General features: G+C 42.0%; 1 protein-coding gene across 1 annotated transcript in view; it reads left to right on the forward strand.

The window, feature by feature from the left end:
• Positions 1–26,204, forward strand: part of EXOC4 (exocyst complex component 4) — a 387,317-nt gene that overhangs the window by 190,824 nt on the left and 170,289 nt on the right. Inside the window, exon 10 of the mRNA XM_063308928.1 lies at positions 23,819–23,915. Coding sequence (XP_063164998.1) covers positions 23,819–23,915 — 97 coding nt within the window. The remainder of the gene's footprint in view (positions 1–23,818; positions 23,916–26,204) is intronic.

The following is a 26,204-nucleotide window of genomic DNA, read 5'->3' on the forward strand; positions in this document are numbered from 1 at the left end:
CCATTCTATCATTTTTTGGATTGTATCCAAGCACTGCTTTAGCCACTTTACTATTAAATATGAAGGCTACTCCATTTCTTCTGTGGTCCTCTTGTCCACAGTAGTAGATCTGGTGGTCATTTGATATGAAGTGGCCCATTCCAGTCCATTTCAGTTCACTGACTCCCAGAATGTCTATCTTTAATCTTGACATCTCACCAATAACCACATCCAATTTGCCCTGGCTCATAGATCTTACATTCCAGGTTCCAATGGTGTGTTGATCCTTAGAACATCAGATTCGCCATTCACCATCAGCACCGTCGGCCACTAGCCATCCTTTCGGCTTTGAGCTAGCTGCGTCATCACGTCTGGGGCTAGTTGAACTCATCCTCTGTTCCTTCCCAGTAGCATTTTGACCATCTTCCGACCTGGGGGTCTCATCTTCCGATGGTATACCGACATATCTCTGGTTGTACTGATCCATTTAGTTTTCACGGCAAGAATACTGGGGTGGGTTGCCATTACCTTCCCCAGGGATCGCATTTAGTCTGACCTCTCTGTCATGACCTTCCCATCTTGGGTGGCCCTTCACGGTTTAGCTCATGGCATCATTGAGGTGCTCAAGCTCCAGCACCACGACAAGGTAACGATCCTTTGCTGAAGTATTATTTTATAATGGGACTATAATGAGCAATATGAATTGCTCCTTGGGGAAAAGCAAATGTAAAAATAGAAGTAGGATCTCCTAAGATGAGAAGGTGACCCACCAATGGCTTCTGCCTCTGTGATTGTGGGTAGAGTTTATATTCTTACAGTTGCCCTTAGTTAAATCATTTAAATTCAGCAGATGGTTTGTACCAGTGACCACATATAACCTGTAACGGGTAGCTGTAGCTTTAATGAAATCTTGGGCTGAATAAATGTGCCTTTTTTCTTCAATTGTCCTTTATGGGGACCTGACGGATCACTTCTCCGGTGCTTCCAGTCGGTTGGGCTCTCTAATTCTTCTCTATAATGACTTTTCTGATGCATTATAAAATATTCATGTTCAAATACATCCTGAACTAATTATCTGTTCCTAGTCCTTGTTTCTACAGCTATTTTCTGTTAGTTTGGCTCAAGTTAATGCCTTGGATTTCAGTTTCAAACAAACTATCTTGCCTATTCCCTCTCTCTGATTTTTATCCTAAATGATATTTCCACACACAAGTAAAGCTAATTCTTTGGTTTACAAAGGAGGCTTTCCTTTCTAATGCTTAGTTGATGCTCTATCGATGCTTCCCCCCCCCCACCTAATATCTGTAAGAACGTATTGTTCTGAAACAGCAGTTCAAAGGGTTATTGTTTGCAGGCAGTGTAGTACATATTAAATTATCTTATCTCTAAATAGAGATTGCACCAAAAAGATATCATTGACCAATATGCAAAGTAATTCTAACCTGTTTTTACAGATTACATTTTTTTTCTTTTCCCCCCTTTCCCATTCTCTCTGAAAGAAAAAGAGAGGGTAACCTAATTTTGAAGCAAAGTCAAAGAAATTATCTTTAGTAATTTGATCCAGGGGAGAGGGGTTTATTTAATTTAAAAAACCATTAGCATAAGTGCTGATAACTTTTTAAAAATAGAAATTTCATTTTCTAGAATGGAAAAAAAAAACTTCTATTGCTCTTATTAAAGCCTTATTAAAATATAACTAAGTTAGTCACAAAACTTGATTAATAAGTGCAGGTTGTCTTGCGGCTTGCTTTCTTTGGCTTACTATCAATGTCCTGTAAAGTGTACGGGGGGGTGCAATTCAATTCAATGGTCAGTTTGGGGGTTTGGCTCAGTTTTGGTTCTTCTCTGTCCAATCATTCCTTAAGGCAAGGACCAAAACCCAAATTGTTGTTGTTGTTGTTGTTGTTGTTGTTATCCACCATTGTGTAAGGATTGCCTGAGCCTTGGGCATAAAGAGGTACCCAGAACAGACACATTTATGTCTTGGAGTCAACATCAAGTTGTCCCACCAACTCTTCAGCAATGACCACAGAGCAGTTCACCTCTGGCAAAGCTGAAAAAGAGGCTGGGGATGATTCTCTTCTAAATTTGTGTGAGTGTGCTCCTTCAAGTCAGTTTTGACTCCGGGCGACTGCCTGGACCAGTCCCTGCAGTTTTCTTGGCAAGGTTTTTTGGAAGTGGTTTGCCATTGCCTCCTTCCTAGGGCTGAGAGAGACCGACTGTCCCGAGGTCACCCAGCTGGCTTTGTGCCTATGGTAGGACTAGAACGCGCGGTCTCCTGGTTCTAGCCTGATGCCATAAACAGTTCACCAAACTACTAAATGTATATTATAGATAGAGATACAGATAAGAGATAAAGTAAGATGCTGCTTGGGGATGGCTGATAAGGAAGCATGGAATCATTGTTAAAACCAGAAAAACTAGTCAAAGCACATCATTTTTCAAAAAGCACCCACCATTCCTCCCATCTCAGCCAACGCCTGCTGAATAAAAACGCCTTTTCCTTCCCTGGTCCTCCTCTGGTCTGCAGAGGAGGACCTGACCCAGCCTCTGTTGGCTGTGAGTCCCGGAGCCTGAGAGAAGGAATTCCTATCTCTTGAACTAAAGTGGGCTGTGATGCGACCCCTGGAAAAGACTTGCTTCAAAAGGTGGAAAAGCCCAGCCAGGCCCACGGATCGTAACCCAGCAACTTCCAACTGCCATTTTGAAACCCCCCTAATCTGGGGGCTGCCTCTCCCTCCCCAAGAGAAGCAAAAGCAACTGAAGTTAACTGGAAGTTACGTCTGTCCTACGATTGGTCAAAACGGCTCTCGGATTTCTCTCCAGCCCTCGTAATTCAGAGATTGGTGATGCAACGAGAATCTGCCATTCAGTCTTTCCTCTCTTGGGGCAAGTTGGGAGAAGCTAAAAAAAAAAGGGGGGGGCCTCCCCTGGGCTTGTGCCTTGTGCCAAAACTGGAGGGCACCAGAACATGGAGTCTGCAGATGGGCCACAAAGGGGTGAACGGTTACACTGAATCTGGACTGGATTCAGCCAGTTGGAAAAGACTGCTGCAGAGGAGGTAAATGCTGGAGTGTGGGGAGGGTATGGGGAGTTGTTGTCCCAACACATGGATTGTGACAAGGAGGCTGTGAATGGAGGGTGATGTTTTCAGAAATGAGCCAAGGGATCCAAGTTATGGAAGCTCTTCTTTGTTAATACCTGAAGTCACAGGCTCTGGATGGTAACGTTTCCCTACCTGTTCCATATACTTCTACCTAATGTGCTGAGACTTTCCTGAAGTGCTTTAAAAAAAAAAAAAACTTAAAAAAGGAAGAAAAAGCAGCAACCTTCTTGTTCTCTTTTAGAAACATGATTAAAGCAGCAGCTGCTGCTGCTTTTGCAAATCTTCCTTCCTTCCTTCCTTCCTTCCTTCCTTCCTTCCTTCCTTCCTTCCTTCCTTCTTTCCTTCCTTTCCTCCCTCCCTGTTTCCATCTTTCCTTCTTTCCTTCCCTGTTTCCTTCCTTCCTTCCCTGTTTCCATCTCCTTCCTTCCTTCCTTCCTTCCTTCCTTCCTTCCTTCCTTCCTTCCTTCCTTCCTTCCTTCCTTCCTTCCTTCCTTCTCCTATCTGATAGCAATGACTCTGTGCAGTGACCTGTCGAGCAACAGCCGTTTAACTAGGAAGGAGCAGAACAAAGAGACATTAAGGGGCTGGTCTCCTGGACCTCAACTGCACACATACACAGACCCATTTACGGACAGGGCAGATGGATCCGGCCTTCTGTGTAAATCCTTCTGGCCTTCCCTGAGGGATGTGAAGCTTGGGCTGCCCTCATGAGCTGGCTTTGCCAGCTTGATATTAGCTGGCAGAGGTATGGCATGGCAGGGACCTCACAAAAGCAGAGGTTCCTGCTTCATGGTTCCTCTTATCCTTTTCAGGGCTGGAAAAATTTCACAATCAACCTTTCCTCCCTTTCCCTGTCCCCCTAGATGGGCAATTGGAGGCAATTTTTTTTCCCCAGTGTGATAAATTAGTAGGGGTGGTTGCAAATTTGCCCACCATCCCCAGTCACACTGCTGATAGTAGCTATAAGGGCACTGGTTTGTTACCTAAGACCGAAAGTTGCTTGCCTGTGGGATAGAATTGGTACGATTTTGCTTAGAATCAGCAGCTGTGTGGCTCTTTTGTGGCTGGATGAACCCTTATGGAATTCGACCTGTGACCGTGCTTGTCACAGCTCATAAGTCCAGGTGGATTTGCATAAACCGAGAAGGAATTCAGCCTTCATTCACCACCTTTCAGGAAGGCATGCTCCGTAGATCAGCCCCCGTAGAAAGGATGAACACAAGCAATGCATTTTTTCTGTGTGGTTGAGCAGTATTCCCACTGCAGAGAAAATTGCTACCCAATGTTTGCAGCGGGCACTGGTGGAATTGTTCCATCCAGCCAGGATCCTGGGTGCAATTCTCCTCTCAGCTGCAAAGCTCACTGGGTAGATTTTAGCCTGAGTGGCTGTAAGGATAAAACAGAGTGGCAGTACAGCCATGTATTACTGGTGTTGTCAAAAGTAAGGCAATATAAAAAGGATGATCTAAGACAATGTAATTTTGTAAAACGTCCTGCGTCTCAGTTGGGTAAAGACATGATCTCTGCATTCCCAGCTCCTGACATTTTCAAGACACATAAAATCATAAGCTTTCATTAATGTTGGGTCTGCTTGTTCATCAAAGCTGCTCTTATGCTACATGGTGTCTCCTTTTTCTGTCTTCCATTATAACTCATCCTTATATCTCTAGTGGATTCTCAAAGCACTGAGTGATTATTTGGAAACACTTGCATGTTAACTCTTTAGCAGTCCTGACCATGAACTCAAGCTTTCCAGAGTAGAGAAACACCTAACTGGCCCATTCTCTAAAATAAGCCTTTGCTGTAAGGACGCTGCCAGTAAAGCTGTAACACTCAGAAGAAAAGTGAATGGTATTTGCAAAATGTCAAATAATTTGTTTGGAATTTGACTTTTCGTTGTCCTAAAAAATGCATTCTACCAGTATATCTATAACAGAGCTCTGTGGTTGATCTGTCCATATTTGTAAATGTAAATATTTAGATTTAGATTTAGATGCAGGACAGAACTTCTGCAGACACACTCTTCACCAAGCATGGACATTCATGCTCTCCACTTGATGCTAATGCTTTCCCTTTGAGCAGTAAAGACCCTTTTTGGAGTGTTCAGAATGCAGAAGAACTGCTGTAAGCTGAAACTCGGGCTAAATGAATCTTGTTTTTCAAGAGGGTCTTTAGTGTCATGATTTAGCATCTGCCACTTTATGAGCTCTGAATAGGCTGCAGAAAATGTATTTTTTCTCACAGAAGGATCAGTGTTGCTTTGAGGCCAGGGCAATAAGAGGGAATTATGTGCATGTCTGCGTACATAAGTAAAATATTTCTCTATTCAGCCAGTGCTGTTCTTCTACTCGGCATTTGCAGTTCATGTTGAGCAGGTCTCCTTTTTGGAGGAAAAAAAGAGAAGTCTGTAGGAGAAAATGCCATTCCTAAGGAGCGGTCTGAAAACCTCCCTTTTATCAACAATGTTAAGAGATGTCCTTTTCCAGGGTGTCCTCGTGGGACCCTTCCAGTAGCCTCTTCAGTGCCATCCTGAGCCTGGCTGAGCTACAGATTCTCCCACTTCATTCCCTCGTTCTTCAGAACATGGGTGGCATCTGATACAGTGAGCATTTGAGAGCTGTCTGTCTGAGAACACAGTTCCGGTTTATCTGACAAAGGGGTAAATTTGGCAGAAATCTCAAGGTGCATACTACACCAAGGTCTGAGGTTATCTGTAGACATCCACATGTAACTTTCCATGCATGTGCAAGTGGTGGACAGTTGGCAGTAGAGTTGACTACCAACCAAACTTCTGCAGAAACTACATGTTCAGCTGTTAAATGGAGCTCAAGACAATCATTTAACCCCTTATTTGTGCCCAGATGTCTGACTGGGGTGGGTGCCCTGGCACTGTTCTATAAGGCTGCCAAGAATGAACTTTCTTGCAGGGCTTTCAGAACTTTAGATGGATTTAGGGCCAGTGATCACCCTTAGTTTGATTTTATTTTGTGGTTCTGTGGTTTATTAATAAAGATGTTCCAAGGGGGAGAACAAAGAGCAAAAAAAACAGAATTTAGTGATCATTTAAGAAGGTCATAATATGCTCTGGCCTTGCTGATGGAGGAACCAAATGGAGACTTAGTATGACTAGAGATTCTGAACTCACAGCATATAATCGATTTTAAAGCGATTAAATAGGTAACTTCCCTATAAGGTGTAGGATCTCCCTTTGACCAGCTGACAGCCAAAATTACAGAAGCAAGGACTCAGAAGATAGAGAGACTGAGGTTAGCCATGGTTTAGATAAATGATGTGCCTGTTGGTGCTGGCTTCTTCAGGTAACTATGGGTAAGACAGGAGAAATTGCTCCCAGGGAGAGCAATAGTAACTGAATCTTCCAGATGGCTCCTGAGAGGAAGCTGGCACGATGTCTTCAGCAAAAGCTCTGCTTCCTCATCCAACCCTAAGCCAAGAACGTGGCACAGAAAAGTGTTATGGGTGGAAGAGATACAGGGCATTGTCTCCCAAAAATCCCAAATGCCTCTTTCTTCACTTTGGAAAAGCAACAGCAATAATGAATTTGAAGAAAGAGCTGGCAGCCCCCTGCCCAAGCCAGCCAAACCCAATGGCTTTTCAGCTAGCAATTAATAAATTTAGAAGTCATGCCCACGTTTCAGCTTACCTTAAAAGGGTTTGTGGGTATCTTCATCCTGAAAGTTGGGGATGACTGTCTAGTTACCTCCTCTGTGTTCACCTGCTCAGGTAGGCCGATCCTGGCCCACTGAGGGCCACTCTGCTTGCCTGCACTTTGGCCTGATGCCGCTTGGCAGCCCAGAAGCTTGCAGCCGATGGCTTGCATTTGAAAAGGGCTCAGATAATTGCTCATTCTGTTCAGCGACTTTATCAGTGACAGATGGTCACACTGAATGTTTAAAATGTTTGGGACCTCTGGATGCTCCTTCTGCTTCCAAGTGCCAAGATTTGCCAAAATTGGGGGGTGGGGAGACTCTTCACATTGCAGTGCCCCCCAGCCTTTTGACAGGCTGTAGTTGAAAAAAATATATTTTTTTTTGCAGTGAATTGTCCTTTCTTCTTTCTCTGCTCTGTGCCTCTCTTCTTCAAAGAAAGAATCAATATGTTACTACAGACTGGCACAGAGCAAATGCCAACTGCTCTTCTGGATGTGTTAATGAAATTCTCCCCCCCACCCCCTTTCCTTCTTTTGGCCTGGTAATAGTGCATATGGCCTGGAGAGAGGATGCTGGGGTGACAGGAAGGTGAGCCTACAGTTTATCAAGATTATTTTAAATCAGTTTTATCTTGCGGGTTATTACAATAGCTTTCTCCCCACCACACTAGAGTTGAGCTGCTTTGCAGCAGTGGGGGTGGGGGGATAGGGCCAGATTTAACCTTGAGTGGGGTTCCAGGATATTAGCAGGTTGAGAACAAAAATTGAATGAAAATACAGGTCATGTGCTAGCTCCCCCTGAATTTCACAGTTTCCCCTTTCTTTTGCATTAAACATTACACAATTTTAGAAATGCTTAACAGAAGTGCCAGTGACTTACCTTTGTTCTGCTCAGGAAGTGCTTTTTCCCTCTTTAGACCAAAACATACTTACGTACCCTGGTACTTTGAAAACATGCCTGGTTTTCAGGTTAATTGAAATAAAATGGAATCTGGGGCCATTTTGATTTCTTTAGGCCTGTACAAATAATTCACTGAAGTATGTGTTTTCTTAATTGCCGGTGTTGCTTTCAAAAATAGATGCAAGATACGAGTCTTAATAACGATGAGTCAGGCCTGTGGATTACCGACTTTGCAGCTGACCCATTTGCTTCAACACAGAAAGAAAAAACTATATTTGATTACCCAGAAGCCAAGGATTTTGAAGAGAATAAACCCAAGGGCCTTATTTTGTGTGGTTTTAATTTGGTTAATAGCAGAGAGACCCATTCTTAGTTTTCCAAGCCTTTTTAGCTAAATTTGTCTTGCCAGCAGTTGCTGCTAAAGCTTCCATTTTTCGCGAGGCCACTGGAAAACTGGTACATTTGGAAGCACTTTTCACCTGCTCTCTTAGTGCGGGGTTTCTCAACCAGGGTTCGGTGGAACCCTCGGTTTCTGCGAGAAGTCCCTAGGGGTTCCCTGGGAGATCACGGTTTATTTAAAAAATTATTTCAAATTCAGGCAACTTCACATTAAAGAGGTAGGTTTCATTATTTTTAGTTTAAGATCACTGTTAATGCACAGACACATGCCTAGCCATGAAACGTATATAATAATTTTGTGACTTCTGGCCTATATTTGAGCGTGAATGTTCAGGGGTTCCCTGAGGCCTGAAAAATATTTAAAGGGTTCCTCCAGGGTCAAAAAGTTGAGAAAGGCTGTCTTAGGGAGTATTCTCCCATTCCAAATTTGACAAATAGTAAGAATAATTAACATCTGGGAAAAGCACCATGTGTAATATGTTGTGGGGAAAGCTGTTTGCCTCCAAAGTTATGTGGAGTTGCTGTGGTGGCAGGAATAAGCAGGGAGGACTCTTTTTGAAAAAGAGGAACCTTAGCTGACTCAGTTTCACTTTGGGTATGATAAGTGACAGCTAATTCCAGTATATGAAAGGAAGGGGTGGGAGAAATCCTATCAACGTTACCCATTCAAGCTACAAGGTGTGCCTGTTTCCTGATATTTAGCTACCACAACAAATCAAAGAAATACAGAATTTAAAAAGCTGGCACAGCAATCCATCACATCTCAAAATCCATTTTTTTTATACTTTTGCTGAAGCTTTCTCCAGGCTTGAAAATGATGAAAAATCTAATAACTTTTTGCCTGTGCATGTTTTCCCCCTGGGCTTGTGGTAAATACCAGGCACTAAGATACTGTTGAAATTAACTTGGAAATATAAAAATACAAGCTACACCTCCCCTCACCCGTGCCTTCCTGTCCTTGGTGTCACGGGGGAAAAAAATGACTTGATGATATTCTTCATAATCACTGTGTCCCCAATTCAGAAAAGGCTGCCTGCCTTCAAGAGCACTTGTTAAACTGAAAATAAACTGGAAGGATTACATAAATAATAAAAGAGCTAAAAATGCTGTAGTTTTGTAATGGAGACGAAGGGAAAGTGTCATGTCAGGATCACATTTGCATACTAGAATGATTTAGTTATTGTGCTGTCTACTCAGAAGAAGCCAAAATGACCATGAATATTCATAGGCTTCAATTAAAATATTGATGGCATATCCATGTTTTTGCAGACTCTGAGCATCCATAAATAGATTTGTTCAGGTTGGATGGAGAAATGGAGGATCAGGTGGGAGAAGCCACCACCCTGTGTCCCTTCAGTTGGGGTGGCAGTGATTTATTCTGGAGTTAAAACAGGCCTGTTCCTTTTTCCATGACGTGTAACAGTTTGACCTTTGCAAATATCGCTTGTTGGAGGGTCCCGAGTATGTGGGCAGGCAGTGATGGTTCACTGCCTTGTCTTAGCAGGTGGCAGAATCCAGGTGAGATTTAATCTGATTAGAATTTGGATGGGAGATTATCAGGGAATTCCAGGGTCGTAAAGGTAGGCCTGGAAGTTGGCAAAAACATCTTGAAATGAGGCAGCAGCAATATGGCATTACTTCCATATTGTTGCCAAGGAAGTTCAGCTTATTATTGGAGGTGGGGTTGGTGTTATATTTGCTGCTGCTGTTTTCTTTCCTGGTTGTCCATATTTCCTAGTCTGAAAATGCCTCGTGCTGGCTGGGGAATTCTGGGAGTTGAAGTCCACCCATCTTCAAGTTGCTGAGGTTGAGAAACACTGCAGTAAAAAATCCTTGCAAATGGAAAACTTGAGCTGGACGTTGCACTTTTTTGCTCCAGAAAATCTAAGCAAGATCTGAGTAATCTGAAACCCTAAAGAAGTTGTGCATCTCCTGTCTTGGTGGATCACTTTGTTGGGACCAGTCATCAGATCCTTCCCTTGACTACATCAGTTTACAGGAAAGAAGTGAAAATAACTGTGAAGGCAGAATGGAAATGGAATAGCAGATGGTCCAAGCAAATGTCAATGAGGCATACAGATTGAAATTTTAAAGAGAAAAGGTCAACTCACTAAGAGAAAGACAAATAGGAATCTAATACAGAAGAAGGGGCCGAAAAGTCAAACCATTACTTTCCATCTTTCTCACTTTAAGGAAAAAAAATAGATGCTCTTCACCTGTATGAAAAGAGATTGAAATTTATTCCACATTAAATTGTACAGTAAATAATGTAGAGGCCCTTAAGTTGCCACAGGGTAACCTAGGGGTGTCTGCGGGGGGTGGGATGTTCAAAAAACTCAAGATGGTGGCCACAGCTGTATAATTGTAGTCCCACCCCTTTTTAGGTGCACTGTCCATGTGACGCCTGTAAAAAAAAAGTGGTGGACCTTCAATCATGGGATTGCAGCTTCCTGTTTTTGGATGGCAGAAGTGGAGAGCTGCATGTCATGGTGCTGCTTCACTGTAAGGTAACTTTAAATAGATAGTGTCAGGAGGAAGATGAGAGGTCATGCCGGCATCTTCAAGAGCAGCCACCTGTGTGACATTCTTCTCTGAGTGGCGGTTTATAGCCTTGTCCTAAAATGCTATCTTTTAACATTACAGCTTCAGTGCAGAAGCGTATTCAAATCAGGGTGCTGAAAATGCAGAGATAGCAGAGGTCTTTAGTGCTACACGCTTGTGGGTGTCTCATTTCTGCCCTATTCTTGGTTATCTGTGCCACTTGGAGTTGCTAGGGAGAGAAGCCTCCGCCACTCCTGCCTACAGGGAGTAAGTATACTCCTGCAGAATACTTGGCTCCTCTTTATCACAATCACAGGGGATGTTGGAGCATGTAGGTCATTGTTGTTGGACAATGAAAATGTCAGAAGCCAGCCCTGTCCTGTGAGGGTGAAGAGTCAGAATTGTCTAAAAAAGCTTGGCATGTTTTACATCAGAGAAGGCAAATGGTTGGATATCAGAGATCAAACCTGTTCAGTAACATTTATAGTCAAGACATTAGACTTTTCTCAGTCCATGTCATGGCTCATATTGAGCTACATTGGAAGAGGAAGACTAGGTGGGAGAATTATTATTATTATTAATGTATAATAAATTTATATGAATCTCTTTGTAGGCAAGTTTTCTCCAACCTGCCCCTTTAAATGTGTTGAACTACAACTCTGACAATTCAGAGCTAGAATGGCCAACTGGCAGGCCAGCTGTGAATTATGGGATGGAGTAGTCCAATAAAGGGCTGACTGAGGGTGTCTGCCTTGAAAAGTTAAGAGAGAAGATGTCTTTTCAAGGCAGACACCCTCAGTCAGCCCTTTATTAGACTACTCCATCCCATAATTCACAGCTGGCCTGTCAGCTGGCCATTCTAGCTGTGAATTGTCAGAGTTTCATTATAAATTATAGTTCCTGGACATCTTCTGTCTTGATTTCTGTCTCTGGAAAGGAAGAAGACCCTCCCAGGACATCAGCTTGTCTCTTTTGCTCCCCAGAAAGGTTCCTTGTTACATGAAGTTCTTCCCTAATTCCTCTGTTCCAGAGTCTCCATTTTCTCATCATATCAATCCCAAATGCCACAGGATTCTTATCATCAGTATGCTTCCCTTTGACCTGGAAGTTGTTTTTTTCCAGGAAGCTGGCGTGTAAATGGAAATATCCTTGTTGAGTATTCAGTTACGTAGTGTAGAGACAATGCCAGTTAGTAGTATGCATCTGCTCGTGTAAATGTTGGTGTGTGGATGCATGGAGAGAAAGAGATATCATAAATGTAGAAATTAATGGCGGGAAAAAGCCCTCTGTGGGTAAAACTATCTTGGTGTAACATTTCCAGCAATTATCAAGTGAACCCAACAAGAAAATACTACTGCATTTTTTTTAAAAAAAGCAACACAGCAGTTTGATTATTTTGAGTGGTATTCCCTGAGGTCTGAATATGGAATGAAATTTCATTATAAATTATAGTTCCCGGACATTACCTTATATCAGGCCTGCCATTTCTGCTCCCCAATCCTTCAGGGAATTGACATTTCTTAACATACAGTTTTCCTCCAGCCATACTCTTCTTTTCGGTTGAGCTTATTATCTCTAAACAAAATTGAAAAGTTTGCTTCCTTGAAGCCAGATGGCCCAAACTAGCTTAAGCTGGCAGATCATTAGGGAACAATGGCACCCCAGGATACAATTAGTTCTAGAGAGATGACTCTGTAATCAGTTTATAGTGATACTTTCTGGAAATGCCATTAGAGTTTGAAGAATAAGTCATGGTGGTAGAAGAGGTTCTTAGCAATTTGATGGAAAGTTGAAATGTGCATCACAGCTTCATGATGCATGAAGGGGCAGTGCAGTGATCTCAAGTGAGGCAAAGCTGGTCTGTAGAGGAGAAGGAGGTAAGAAATAAGTATTATTCACTTGTAGAATATGAATCAATGTAGAATAAGGTAAGGCACTGAGGAGAACGTTGTTCTTTCTTCTCATTTACCATCCCAGTGGAAGTCTAGCAGGTACTAAAGTGCTATCTACAATGAGTCTCTTAAGTAGTCAGATCCAGAATGAAACAGCATACCTAATATGCACGATTGCATCTGTTTCAGTGGGAAGTGGGAACCAAGTTTTCTAGAGCAGCAGTACCATCCTCCAGGCAGAGAAGGTATATGTGTGGTGATCTGTTTGATCCTGTGCTTCTAGTGAGATACTGTTGTTTGGCAGTTTCTAACATTTCAGGGCATATAATGGTGACATATTGGTGATGGACATCAAGGTAGGATTGGGATTGTTGATGTCCCATCCTTCAGTTGCCTAATGGCGATCGAGACTGAGCTGGCTTGGGGGTGCTGTTAACTTTCCCAGATTGACTGTGTTGGAGGATGTCTTCATCATTAATACTTAGCCCACTCCCACTTACTCCCTAATTAGTAGTAGTTAGAATTTCCTGGTGTCGAGTTATGGGCCTGCTTAGATCCTTGCCTTCTTGCCTTGCATGGTTGCTTGCTTTCTCTGCCACCTGAAACTGGAAGGACTCTATATTGAAACGCAATACAAATTGATATAATGTTAATTAAAAGAGCAATTTGGTTACATTTCAATTTAATTAATGTTAAATGTAATACATTGAATTTATTGAATATGACGTAATTAATCCCTGAAGGCTATCTGGAAGAGCCATGTTTTCATTGGCTTCTGGAAGGCCAGGATGGGAAGGACCATCCATGCCTTGGGGGGCAAGCTATTCCGAAGGAAGGAAGCTGCTATAGAAAATGCCCATCACTGATCCCCCTCCTACCTCTTACTAAGGTGGGGTCTCTTGGAAGGCACTCTGTAGTTGTTTCGGTAAGATGGTCAGAAACTGTTGGCAAGTGGTCCCGAAGGCGTCTAGGCTCTGAAACATAGATAGGGACCAACATCTTGAACTGTACTCAGAAATATGTTGGTGACCAATGTAGCTCCTTCAGCAGAGGTGTAATGTGGCAGTATCGTGACTGACTACTAAGCATCATGCTGCTGCATTCTGGACAGTTGAAGTTCTGGATGGTCTTCAAGGGCAGTCCCATTTAGAGTGAATTATAGTAATCTAGAGGTGATACAGTTAATCCTCGACTTACGACCACAATTGAGACCGGAACTTTGGTCACTAAGCAATGTGGTCATTAAGGCATCACATGACCATGCCCGATTTCACGACCTTTTTTCCAGGGCCATTAAGTGAATCACGTGGTCATTAAGTGAACCACGAACCGTCTTCAGTCCATCCTGTTCCAGATAAAGCCATAACTGGTGCATTATCTGAAGTTATGCAAAAGCCTTTCTGGCAATGGTCTCCATCTGCTCTTTGAGCAGGAGTTGTAGGTTCAGAAGGACCCTGTCCTAACAGTCAGGAATCATGCTGAGACGAGGAGTAGGTCTCTAGTGTTCATTACTACTACATGAGACAGAAAATCCTAACAAACTGAAGAAGCGTGGGAAAAACCCAGACAGATAAACCCCAAAAGTCAAGGCGGGTCTGTTCTCTGTCTCTCTGAATGGCTGCTCAACTCCTCCCTACTACGCATGCGTTTTCCCCCCTGGATAGGGGCCCCCTCCTGTTCGCCATCAGTACTCATGACAGACCCTCACATTGTGAGGCTGTTCTTTTTGGGGAAACGAGTCCAAGATGATGCAGTCTTAGAATCAGACAGCTTCCAAATCACCAGCTACTTCATCTAGTTTGAGTTGAGTTTGAGCCTCTTTTTCTGCATCCAGACCCTGACAGCGAGCTGCGTCACGGGATCGCCATTTGCGACCTTCTCTGCCAGCATCCCCCAAGCAAAGTCAAAGGCGAAGCTGGCAGGGAAGGTTGCAAGTCACCCTGGTAAGTTGCTCCCACCCCACCGCTTTTTCTTCTGAGGAGCCTGCTATGGAGGGATCTCCCAGGGATCTCGTACTCCGCAGCATCCCCCCCGTGGCCCCTGCTGGCCCGCCCGAGGCCCCCATGAGGCCCCCATTCAGTTCAGACTGGCAGACAATGTTGGAGGGACCTGAAAATGTAGGCCAGAACAGAAGTCAGAGCTGTAAAAAAAAACGCTTCGTGGGAACAAGCCCTTTTTCTAAGAAATGAGGACCCTCTTCTTGGAGGGGGACAGGCACACAAATACAAACCCATGGGACCAGTCGCAGTCACGCCAAACCAGCCTTTGACCCCCAAGAAGCACATTCTGTCTTTTTGTGCAGCAAAGCTGCTGCTTCCGTGGGCCGTATGTTCACGCACCCCCTCCCCTTTTTGTGGCCTTTTCATTAGGGGTTAGAATAAGCAACAGCATTATTACTATTTCCTGTTGTGGCTGACTCTTGGGTCTCTCTCTGAAATATCATAACAGAAGAAAAACAGCAGGAAAAGGGGTGGGGGGGATTAAATTATTGCTGCTTTCTAGAAGCTGATGGTTACATACAATCCATGTTCTCAGCATAAGATTAACCTTGTCTTGCCTTTGGTACATTTCACTGAGAAATATATATAAAAGATAATATTTCCCTTTCCCCAGGAGTTTACAAAGTTCAGGTTCAGCCTCTTTCTGATTCAGTGACTTTTAAGAAACAGACTTTTATCGCAATCTGTAGGATTCTCTGGTGCCGGACCTGACTTTGATTAGCACAATATTATGATCCTATCCTGGTCTGGTCACATTTTTAAATCCTTGGCTGTGTTTTCAAAGTATGGTGATTAAAAAGGAGCTGGCAGCTTTCCCACCATTGCTAATATCTGTTGTGGGGCTGAGTTGCCATCACCGTTATCGATGCTCAGGTCTCTCTTACAAAGATGTCCCTCTGTGCCGTCTGGCCAATCTCAGGAAACCTTTTCTTCTAGGAGAGCTACTTCTGCATTGCAATGCAAGGATTAAAGCTGTAGTCAAATTAACGCCAGCGTCTCGAGGCTTTCTGGTGTGGTTTGGGAGCGAGGGCACTGAATGCTTTCAAATGTCTAATGGACCTCTGAGTCTTGGACAAAATAGAGCAGTGAAACGAGGAGGTGGGGGGGGAAAGCCCATCTTAAAATAATTACGGATGAACAGGTTGAATAATGCCATCTGACAGTTCACATTCTGAGCAATCTGATTATTTCTGCTGCAAATGGGAGTTGTGGCTTTTGTGCTTTGTGCTTGGTTGGCATAGACAATCCATTTAGGATTCCCTCTGGGAAAAGTCTGTATTATTACCCAGATTCTGTATACGCAGTGCTTGATAATGTATTAATTCAGATTTCTTTTGTGTTCATACAAGTAATCCCTGATTTTCCTCTCCCCACCCCATCCCCTTGTTCTTCTAGATTGATTGAGATATCACAGCTCAAAATAAATAGGAAGGATTTGTCTCTTCTTTGAGTTTTCATCTGATTTTGAGCAAGACCGTGAATGCTTTCTTAGCCCATCCGGGGCTGGCAAATGTACAGACAGTTTATTAAACTTCCCTCTGAATGACTCGGGAGCTGGCACGACTCCTTTAATCTTTATCGTATTTGTTGTTCCAATCCCTTAATTGTCACATTTAATCAACCTAAGATTATCTATGTGTGAAGATGCACTTTTTATGGGTTTTATTGACCCAGTTTGCATGATTACAGCAAACAGATAATAGGCTTACTGATCTAAGACTACTAAGAACTTATGTCAGCAACAATATGAAATTCCAGGGTTTATTTTTTCTCAGTTATATTTTACTTCTGGTCATTTACAAGCCATTGTATGTCTATTCATTCTCCAAACATCTGACCAACTTAGTTCCTACCCCTGACCAATAGTCTTTGACTCTTCTATGTATATTATCTGACAGTTAGAGATGGATTGGCTCTGAGACTTGGGTTCAAGTGCTACATCACTAGATTTTTCTGGACAGATGGTATTTTGTTGATGCTCATCTTCTCTTGTTCATTGTTTTATGTCAGGAAGACTTCAGGATTCATACAAATTACAGTCATTGCTTTGTGCATACTCATAATACATCCTTTGACCAAGGACAATATTATGGATTTTTTTTTCTTCTAAGTAGTGAATTGAGACTGAGGGTGGAAAGGTCAGTGATAGGTCAAGAAGGACAGTTCTCTGCTCCATAGTCAAAGATGTTGTCAAGCTTCACAGATTTTCAACAGCAAGAAAAATAGTGGAATAAAGGGTGGGAAAAACATGGAGGGCTACAGTATCATCTGGGCCTTCCTGTTAATGAAACAGGTAGTTGTTCATAAAAACTTCCTCTGGAGGTAGCCCCCAAAATGACTGGGTATAACCTTTTGTCTGACATTCAGGACTAACTGTGGGTCAATCCCCCCTCCAAAGGATTGATCCACATTGATTTCAGAGGATACTTTAAGGAAGGTCCTGAAAAAGTAACTCAGTTCCCAGGAAGGAGGAAAAAAATGGTGCATTTTTAGGGCATGGTTTGAAGAATCAGGATTGAAAAAGATGGCAGCCTTTTATTATATTCTGGAATGCAAACATAAGGTGACAAATACTTCATGATGTAAGAGTATGTAACATTTCCATATTTTATACATTATGTTCATTTTGCATCAAGATTAACAGCCTTGCAACATTCTCCCAGTACAGTTTGCAGTTAAATCAAGAGTTGTACTACAGCAGTGCTCTGCATCAGCATTTCTCTGCATGTGTGCATTTGGTACACCAGGGATTTTAGGGAGCCAGGCTGAAGTAATAAATATGAGAGGTGACAAACACATTCATCATCCTGGCTTGGAAGAAAAGTTTACATTTTAAACAGATTGTGGAACTGAAAAAAGATTGTGTGTGTGTGTGTATATATGTATTTGATTATATTATATATCATATATATTTGATTATATTTGATAAGTGATATATCTCACTTATCAAATGATAAATGGTAGTGAAATTGACCCTCACCTTTTCTACTGAAATGAAGGCGCGCACAGCCATTCTTCCCCTATTTTATTTTTCCTCCTGAAACAGATGGAGTGACTTTGAAATATTAAACAGCAGCTCTTGGCATTCAGGATGTAGAGAAACTGAGACAATGGCATATCTGGAGAGCAATAGTTAAAATGGAAGAGGGAACATATGGCAAAAGCAGAAACTTCAGTTTGACTGAATAGCCGTTATAGCAGGTTGACCATACAATAATGCTTAGGAATCCACTCCATGGATGATAAAATGTTGGCTGGATTTGTTTGAAGTGGTGATGTGGGAATGCAACAAATCAGAATAAGGGGTGTAATGTGATGCTGTCCCTAAACGTTCTTAATTCCAAATATTTAAGTCATAGGCTACTACTCACCAGCATAGAATTATATTGTAGGGCCTGGATTGAGGATTTGATTTCCTAACTGCATTTGAGGAAAGAGCATGTCTGTTTGCTGAGGAGGAGGAAATGTTTCCATGGCAGAATATGGAAGGAAGGCTTGGATTTTCTTCACGCAAAGAGGTTTCAGAGGCTTTCTTTTGAGGAGAAAGATTCCCAAATAGTTTATTTTTATTGCCAGCTCTTAAACTGCAGGACAGCTGGTGACCGCAAAGACAAGACCAAAGGTGAGCCATTGGAAACATCACATACCCCCTTCTGTTTCTCTTGACTGTACAAGAAACAAATCCCAGCTTTGCATAAAGCATCGTTATTGAAGTTAAAACTGATAGTTCTCCAAGTGTGTGGCATTCAAGGCAGCTTACAAATGAAAAAGGCCCTAAAATGAGAGTAAAAGCATAGCTGCCTCAAAAAACTCAGCATCATAAAAACAAATCCAGGAATGCTCATTTTCTTTTATCCCCCCAAGTGCCAAAGGACCTTTTAGAGCGCAGAAAGCAGAAATGGCTGCAAAGAGGCTGATCAGGCACTTCAAAAAAGCTGATCGGAACTGGTTTCTGCTCAGATCCTTCTTAAGTCAGAATCAAGTAGGCTAAACTTGATTTCTTCTTAAGTCAGAATCAAGTAGGCTAAAGGACCTTGCCCAGGGTGGTAGATGCAGGCCCTTTTGGTCCATGTAGGTTAGGAGAGGAAGGGGGCTTAGCAGAGTGCTTCGGCCATGGAAGGCCCTAGGTTCATTCTTTGGTATTTCCAAAGCGATCCCAGATAGCAAAGGCCAGGAGGAATCTTGGGTCCTTCCCACTTTGAAGCATCACTATTGGGCCAGATAGGCCAGTTGTTTGGGTTGGCCTAAGGTAGCTCCATCAATTCATATGAGGAGAAGCTTGACTTGGGAGAGTCCATCATCACCTACAAGGAAGAGTAGTCCTTTTCCCCAAGTCATTGACTGCTAAAATGGAAGAACGGACGTAGGCTCAGTTGAAGAATGTCATCTTGTAGGACCCAGAAAGCAGGCCTTGTCGGTCACAGCTCCTGCCCTTTGGAACACCCTGGCCCCCAAGAGTAGACTGGCCTGGCTCTGCCGGCCTGGGTGTGTCCCTGGGCATGGGGGTCAGGTGGCAAGCTGGAGGCCATAGGGTGTGCTTAGTTCATTACTTTTGCTTGGTGCTCATTACGCATTTTATATATCGGTTGGTTTGGGTTGTTACTTTGTATGGTGTTTTTATCTGTAGTTAGCCACCCGGAGCTGCTATAACAAGATGGGCAGCCAGAAAAATCTAAACATATAAATAAAGTTATTATGCATTATAGGCCACCTTAATCTGTTATGGCTCTGGGTGGCTTACAAAAATGCAACAATAAAATTACTATAAAACCACAAAAATCTTCAGAAGTCCAGAAAAAAAATCAGAACAGAACACTCTACAAGGAGTCTATCACCAACTCTATTCCTTGGCCTGCAAATGAGGCCAGATCTTGAAGGCTCATTTAAATAGGTCTGTAGGAGTCCTTCTATTTTTAGATTGCCATCCTCTTTCCCAGGTTCTGAGAAGTCCAAGCAATGCTTGGGAAAAGCCCACAGGAATAATAAACCAGTTCTTGCTGCTGAAAGCAAACTCGGAAAAGGGCAGGCAGGCCTCCCGTGGGAAGTGGCTTTAGCCTCTCCTATTCAAGATGGTGAATAGATCCTGGAAGACAAAGAAAATGAAAGTGTTGGTCTAGGACAGTGGTTCTTCTGTCTGATTCCTGAAGCACTTTTTTCAGAATTAAAATGAATAATCCACTGTACTCCTGTACTCCCAAATGTTCAGTTTGTACGCAGGGCTGAGACATTTAGGAAGAGAACAGAATGCTGATTTGGTGTGACAAAGTCTCCCAATCCAACTCCCCATCCCCATGTAAAAGAATCAGCAATCGAGGTGTGGGGGACAAATAATACTCTCCTTCCATACATGTGACTTAAGTACCTATTAGGCCAAGAGGACAAGCTGAAGCTATCTCAGGGCCCCAGAAGGAAAGGAGAGAGATACAGAAACCAGGTTATTGTGTTTTCTTGGGTGTGAAGGGAGTCAATATATGGGTACAATAAAGGGCATTGTTTATGTCTTCCTCCTCCTCTTCTCCTCCTCCTCCTCAGCCTTAGCAACTTGAAGACGTCTGGACTTCAACTCCCAGAATTCCCTAGCCATGGAATGGTTGGGGAATTCTGGGAGTTGAAATCCAGTAGTTGTCCATGACAATGAATGAATGAATGAAAGAAAGAAAGAAAGAAAGAAAAAGAAAAAGATATTTGCATCTATCTCCAAATGCTTTGGTTCTTTATTTAAGTATGCATTTTCCCCACTACTGCTGAGGCTTTCCTCTGTTTGAGAACTTTCTGCTGGTCTGTGACTGGAAGCCCGTTATGGACTTTTTGCTGAAAAAAGAGAAAAATGAACTCATGATTTATGAATTGGAAGATTCAGAAGGGTGGCTTATGGAAAGAAGGAAATTGTGATGTAACCTTAGAGAGCGTAAAAGATAAATGCATTTATAACCACTGCCAAAAAGATCGGAAGCTGCTGCTTTATCGTCTTTTCTTTTTTCTTTTTCCATTTTCTTTCTTATTCACTTTTTTTCCTTATTTTCTTTGTTTCTTTTCTGATATTTGTACTGCTTTTATCTTGTTAAAAATTTACACAACAAAAATTATATTGACAAAAATAAAGAGAGTTTCTGCTGGTAAAGGAGAAAGCGTTAAAGAGGTGTGTCGCTGCTGCCTTCTGCAGGGCAAGTGGGAACTTCCATGGCCTTCGCCCATGGATTCTTCTCCTGATTCTGCCACCCTTGGCAGAGCATAGGGAAGACTTCCACAAGTTTGTGATAGATTTAACTTCTCCATCAGCCTCCAACCTGTAATGAGCCATATTATTAACAGGCGAATCGAACCAGTGAGCCTTTAAAAAGCAGCTGGAAGACATTTGAAGCTATTCAGGCTGCCCTAAAAGGCAGGCATAACACATTTTGAACCGTAAAGACATGTCAGATAAAAGAGACCCCGTGGTATGTGTAAGAGGTTTCTGGGAAAGGCTACAAAGAACAGAATTCCTGAAATTTTGAATAGCCTAAGAAAAGCAGCCATTTTAGGGTAAGAGCTGTGATCACACAGGAATTTATTGTCAGCCATCAAAGTCCTAACGGTATTGAGAGCTGAGCAGTCAATTTCAAAAGCCAGAAGTAATCTGGCTGCACAGCCCCAGATGGAGAAGCTACTTATTTTAAAGAAATAGGTACCTTATGAAAAAATGCATGTATGTATAGCTGTTTGGTAGTAGTTTTTTTTCCCCCCCTGAATCTAAATTCCTTCCCTTGGACAGCCAAATGGGTATTTATTGGCAAACCAGCACCTCCCCCAAGTTTCTCCTCCTTGTTCCATTCAGGTACAAAATTCAGCCAATGCTGAGCTGAACAGTAGAATGAATTTTTCCAGGCCGGAAGCATCAATCCAAGCGGGGGAACTCTAAGATGATCGAATGTACCTTCCTTGCGAGAACAGTTTAAGAATTAAAAGCTCTGCTTATTCTCCCCATTTGGCTCACCAGTTTCAATCTTTATTCCAGTTTCCTCAGCCTTCTCAGGTGTGTTGGATAGCTTAGAAGAGCAGGGCCATTTTGGTGATGATTCCAACCTTGCAAAACGTTTTTTTTTTTCCTGTTGAGATCCATCATCTGCGACCTGCAGATGTTGTTGTGGTCATCTGAACATTTCAGGAATTGAGGAAAACAGAAAAATAGCATGCCTAGGAAAGGTAAAGGTTTACTTAATTATAAAGGAAGTTAGTATAGTTCTTCATTATAAAACCCATCTCTCCCAATAATGTTGATTCATACGGGATGAGTTGGCATAACAAGAGCACCTCGTTTCCTTTAGTTCAGCCTTATTTGTGAGCTTATTCTTTGCACTTGAGGCTTACGTGGGCCTCCGGTAAATCAGGCTGAGAGACATGCCTTCTATCACTTGCTGGGAATCAATAATTATTTTCTAACTAACACATTTTTTCCCATTTCCCATTGAGTTTCTGTTGTGTATACATAAATTTATAGGGAATAGAATTGTTGCAAATGTTTTCTTATGGACTTAATTGTGGAGCACTGTTATCTGTAATTACAGCCAGATTTTATTTTAAAAAAAAATAAAAGGACACAGCTAGGTTGCTCCTCCATACATCTAGAAGACTTTAGGGAGAATGAAAACAGCTCTGCAGAGAATCCTACTCTGCCTCAGCCTGATGATGTCTTCAGTTCTGTATTGACAACCAAATTGGCTTATTCAGCTGTTAAAAAAAACCAAAGTACACATGATAGGTTGTTATTCCTCCCCCCACCCCTTCCCAACAGATCATTTATGTACACTAAGAAGAGGACTGGTTTTATTATTTTCTACCTTTCCTCGTTCTGTGAGTATTTCAGTGCCTGAATTTGTTTTCTTCCTCCCATCCCCATGATAAATAAGTCGTATTTAATGTGTATGGCTAGAAGTCTTGGAATATCATACTGTGTTATTGTATTTCTATTGGTAATAGTTATTTTCTTGTACATCACCTAGAGCAGCCTTCCTCCACCTTTTGACCCTGGAGGAACCCTTGAAATATTTTTCGGGCCTCGGGGAACCCCTGCACATTCGGGCTCAAATAGAGGCCAGAAGTCACAAAATTGTTATATTCATTTCATGGGTAGGCATGTATCTATGCATTAACAGTGTTCTAAAAATAAAGAATGAAGCTTATATCTTTAATGTGAAGTTGCCCAAATTTTAAATAATTTTTTAAATAAATCGTGATCTCCCAGGGAGATCCCCTAGTCCCCTCTCGCAGAACCCTAGGCTTCCACGGAATCCTGGTTGAGAAACCCTGACCCAGAGTATACTACCTAAGTGACCGAAATGGCGAATAAGTTGAACAAATTAATAAAATATTTTCTCTGTGCTCTGTCCTTTATATGGTGGACACTGTTTTCTAATCCAGCTGTTAAAAAGACTATTATTTATTGATTATGTGCCATCAAGTTGTTGTCGACGCTTAATAATCACATAGATAGATTTTCTCCATGAGAAAGCCTATCATAGAATTGGGAAAAGGGTAGAAAAAGGAACAAAAATGACCAATGGATTGGAACGCTTTCTTCCAAGACAGGAATAAGCATTTGCTATCAACTGGATTAGAAGAAAGACAACTAAGTGAGACAGGATAAAGGTTTGTACGATTGTGGATTATACAAAGGGAGTAGATGAGGAATTCTGCCCATGTTGGGCTGAAGAAACATAGTCATAGTCAGCAGTAAGCAACCTGCCTTGCCAGTCTTTGATCTTTTTAAAATTGGTGGTGATGATGATGGAGGAGGAGGAGGAGAAGTAATAATAATAATCTCTAGTATCATAGTACTTTTTAGGAAAGCTTTTCAAAATACCTTCAATTTTCTTAGAACTTTTCAAAGTTGGTTAGATGCGCTTAATAGTGTTGCTTGGAATTGTGCTTGCTTGTTAGAAAAAAAAACACCAGGTAAATTGGATGGCTCAGAGCATCCTTGGGGGCTGGAAGGAAGGCTGGCCTCACCCACAAAGGCACACTTTTTCTGAGAGCACTCATCTGCCCCCCAAATTCCAAATGTGCCCACCAGGCCAAAAAAACCTGTCTCTCCTTATATTGGCTAATATCTACTTGGGCCCAAATAAAAATAGGTTAAGTGAAGTTTACTTGCATGAGATTGTCATGTATTTGCCTTGGAGAAGGATCTTAAGTAGGGTTGTAACCTGGGAGGGTTGCAGGGGAATTTGTAGTCTTGGCAATATACCAGATTAGCATACCAATATCCCCAAAAGGAGACTTTTTAAAAAGAGAAAGTCACCTGAAATTGCCTGCAAACAACCAGTTCAGTTTATAATGTATTTTCTTCCTTTTAAGGAGACCCTGATGACAACTTGATAGAAGGCGGCAGGACAAAGTTTGTCTGCAAACCAGGAGCCCGGAATATCACTATCATCTTCCATCCACTTCTAAGGTACCCACTCTGCTTCCTTTTTACTATGCAGCATCTATGTATGCGCACAGCTATGTAAACACAAAGACATAGTTTTCTTTTCTGGGCTTGTCCAGATGTTCCATTTCTTATGGCACATCTGTAGGCTGTTTACTGCAGAACCATGTAGTATGAAAGTATATCTTCAGTACCTTAAACCTTTTTCTTCCATTAGAAAGAGAGAACATATCAAGTGCCTTGCTCTTATGGTTGCCTACATGGGCTTAGCTGTGTGGGGACAATATCTGTAGAAAACTCAGAAGCCAAGAAGTTCCCTAGTTTCTTTTATGTCTTCTCCAGAATGCGTTTGTCCACATGGGAATGTTTCTCCTTACCATCCAGCCTTTAACTTAACGCTCCCTACTTTTTTTGCTTCAGAAGGTGTTTTTTCTTTTTTCTTAATTTGTTTTGATGATGGTGATTCTGATGGTGGTGATGATTTTGTGAGCAGAAATGGGTGGTTTGTAAGATATGAATAAATGACTTTCACAAATATTTATTACGCTTTAAGCATTCAAATGCAAAGCGTTTGTTTGTTTGTTTGTTTATTTATTTATTAAGCAAATTTATATGGCCGCCCATCTCGCTCAGCGTGACTCTAATTGTGCAACAACAGGTAAACCAACTTCACCAACCATTAAAACACCGAAAACAATAAAGATAATAAAAATAAATAAAAAGCAAGACTGCAGGAGAATAAAATACCAAACGTTCACAGGTACTTTCATCAGTCAGCAGACCATCAATGGGAATTGGAAGAGCTTGTGAATTCTGCAAATCAAGTCACATCATCTATGTCAGTGTTTTTCAAGCTTGGCAACTTTAAGGGGTGTGGATTTCAACTCCCAGAATTCCCCAGCCAGCAAGACTGGCTGGGGAATTCTGGGAGTTGAAGTCCACACCCCTTAAAGTTGCCAAGCTTGAAAAACACTGACCTCTGTGGTGAGCAGTGACTGGAGTGGGGGCTTAGAATGCTTAGAATGAAAAGTCTCCTGGAAGAGTTTTCCCCAAACTTGTACACTTCAGATACATTGCAGGAGAGTTCCCATCATCGTGTTGGGCAGGGTTTATGAGACTTGTAGTCCAAGAAATTGGAAGAGCATCAGGTCGGAGAGGGCTGTCCTAGCACTTCAACTCAGAAGGATAAGCAATGCTTATGCTTCATTGGGGTCACAGTTCCACTGCCAAACAGCTCGAAGAGAAATGACTCTTTTGATGAAGGAATGTAAAAGTGCAAAGTTCTTAAAGTTTGGATAGTAAAAACAAGTGCATCCTCTACATCTGTCAAGAAAAACATAAATGCATTGACATTACATATCTCCATGGCTTTTCTCTTTTTGTAATGACAGCTGAGTGTTACATTTTGGTAATGTATAGTCACCCCACTTTCCTCCTAACTTTGTTGGAAATGCCGTCTCTTGCCTTCTTTAAAACTCAGTCGCATTTTTTCTGGTTTTATTTGTCTTTTTGACCCCCTTTGGCTGCAAACAATGTAATTTATTATTGATCAGGAGTGGAGAAAAGTTTAGTTGTGGCTGGTAGCAAATTGTTTATCGTTTGCTGCCAGTTATGATTAATAAGCAGCAAGAGAATGCTGCAGTGGCTGCTGCAAGCTAAGCTGATTTCCTGATAAACAGGTTTCAGCTTTACAAGACTGCAAATGAAGCCTCCTCTGTCTTCCGAAGCAGAGTGTCAATTATTAAAATACATTAGAAATTCTTAGCTGGAAACTCATCAGGGGCTGCTAGGCCTTGCAAATACCTTAGCTGAGTAAGATGGAAGATGGGAAGCTTAACAGAGCAGCGTTCGGGTTTAATCTGTCCACTTGTGTCTTCCACTGCAATGATTAATTTTCTTTTTATCATCAATGTCTAAGCAGCAGAAGGTTTGTTCCCCCGTTCAATTGTTAATACGTTTTGCCTTCTTGTACTTTTTTTTTTTTTTTTGCTTTTTGCTATTTTGTTCTGTGCCCTAAATGAATGGACTTTTAAAATCTGTGGAGGGTTTTAAAATGATTGATTGATTGTGTTCAATCAAGTTGGTGTTGACTCTTAGCGACCATCGAGGTAGATTTTAGCCATGGTGATCTGTCTCCAACCTGGTCCTTCAGGTTTTCCAATGGTGCCCCCATTGCCTCTGTAATTGAATCTGTCCCCCTTGCTGCTGGTTGTCCTCTTTCCTTCCACCTTTGCCAGCATCAGAGCCTTCTCTAGAGAGCCGAATCTTCACATAGTCTATCCAAAGTAAGGTAATTTGAGCCTGGTCATTTGT

This window comes from Candoia aspera, chromosome 7 (genome assembly GCF_035149785.1).
Source record: "Candoia aspera isolate rCanAsp1 chromosome 7, rCanAsp1.hap2, whole genome shotgun sequence".
Classification (NCBI taxonomy): Eukaryota; Metazoa; Chordata; class Lepidosauria; order Squamata; family Boidae; genus Candoia; species Candoia aspera.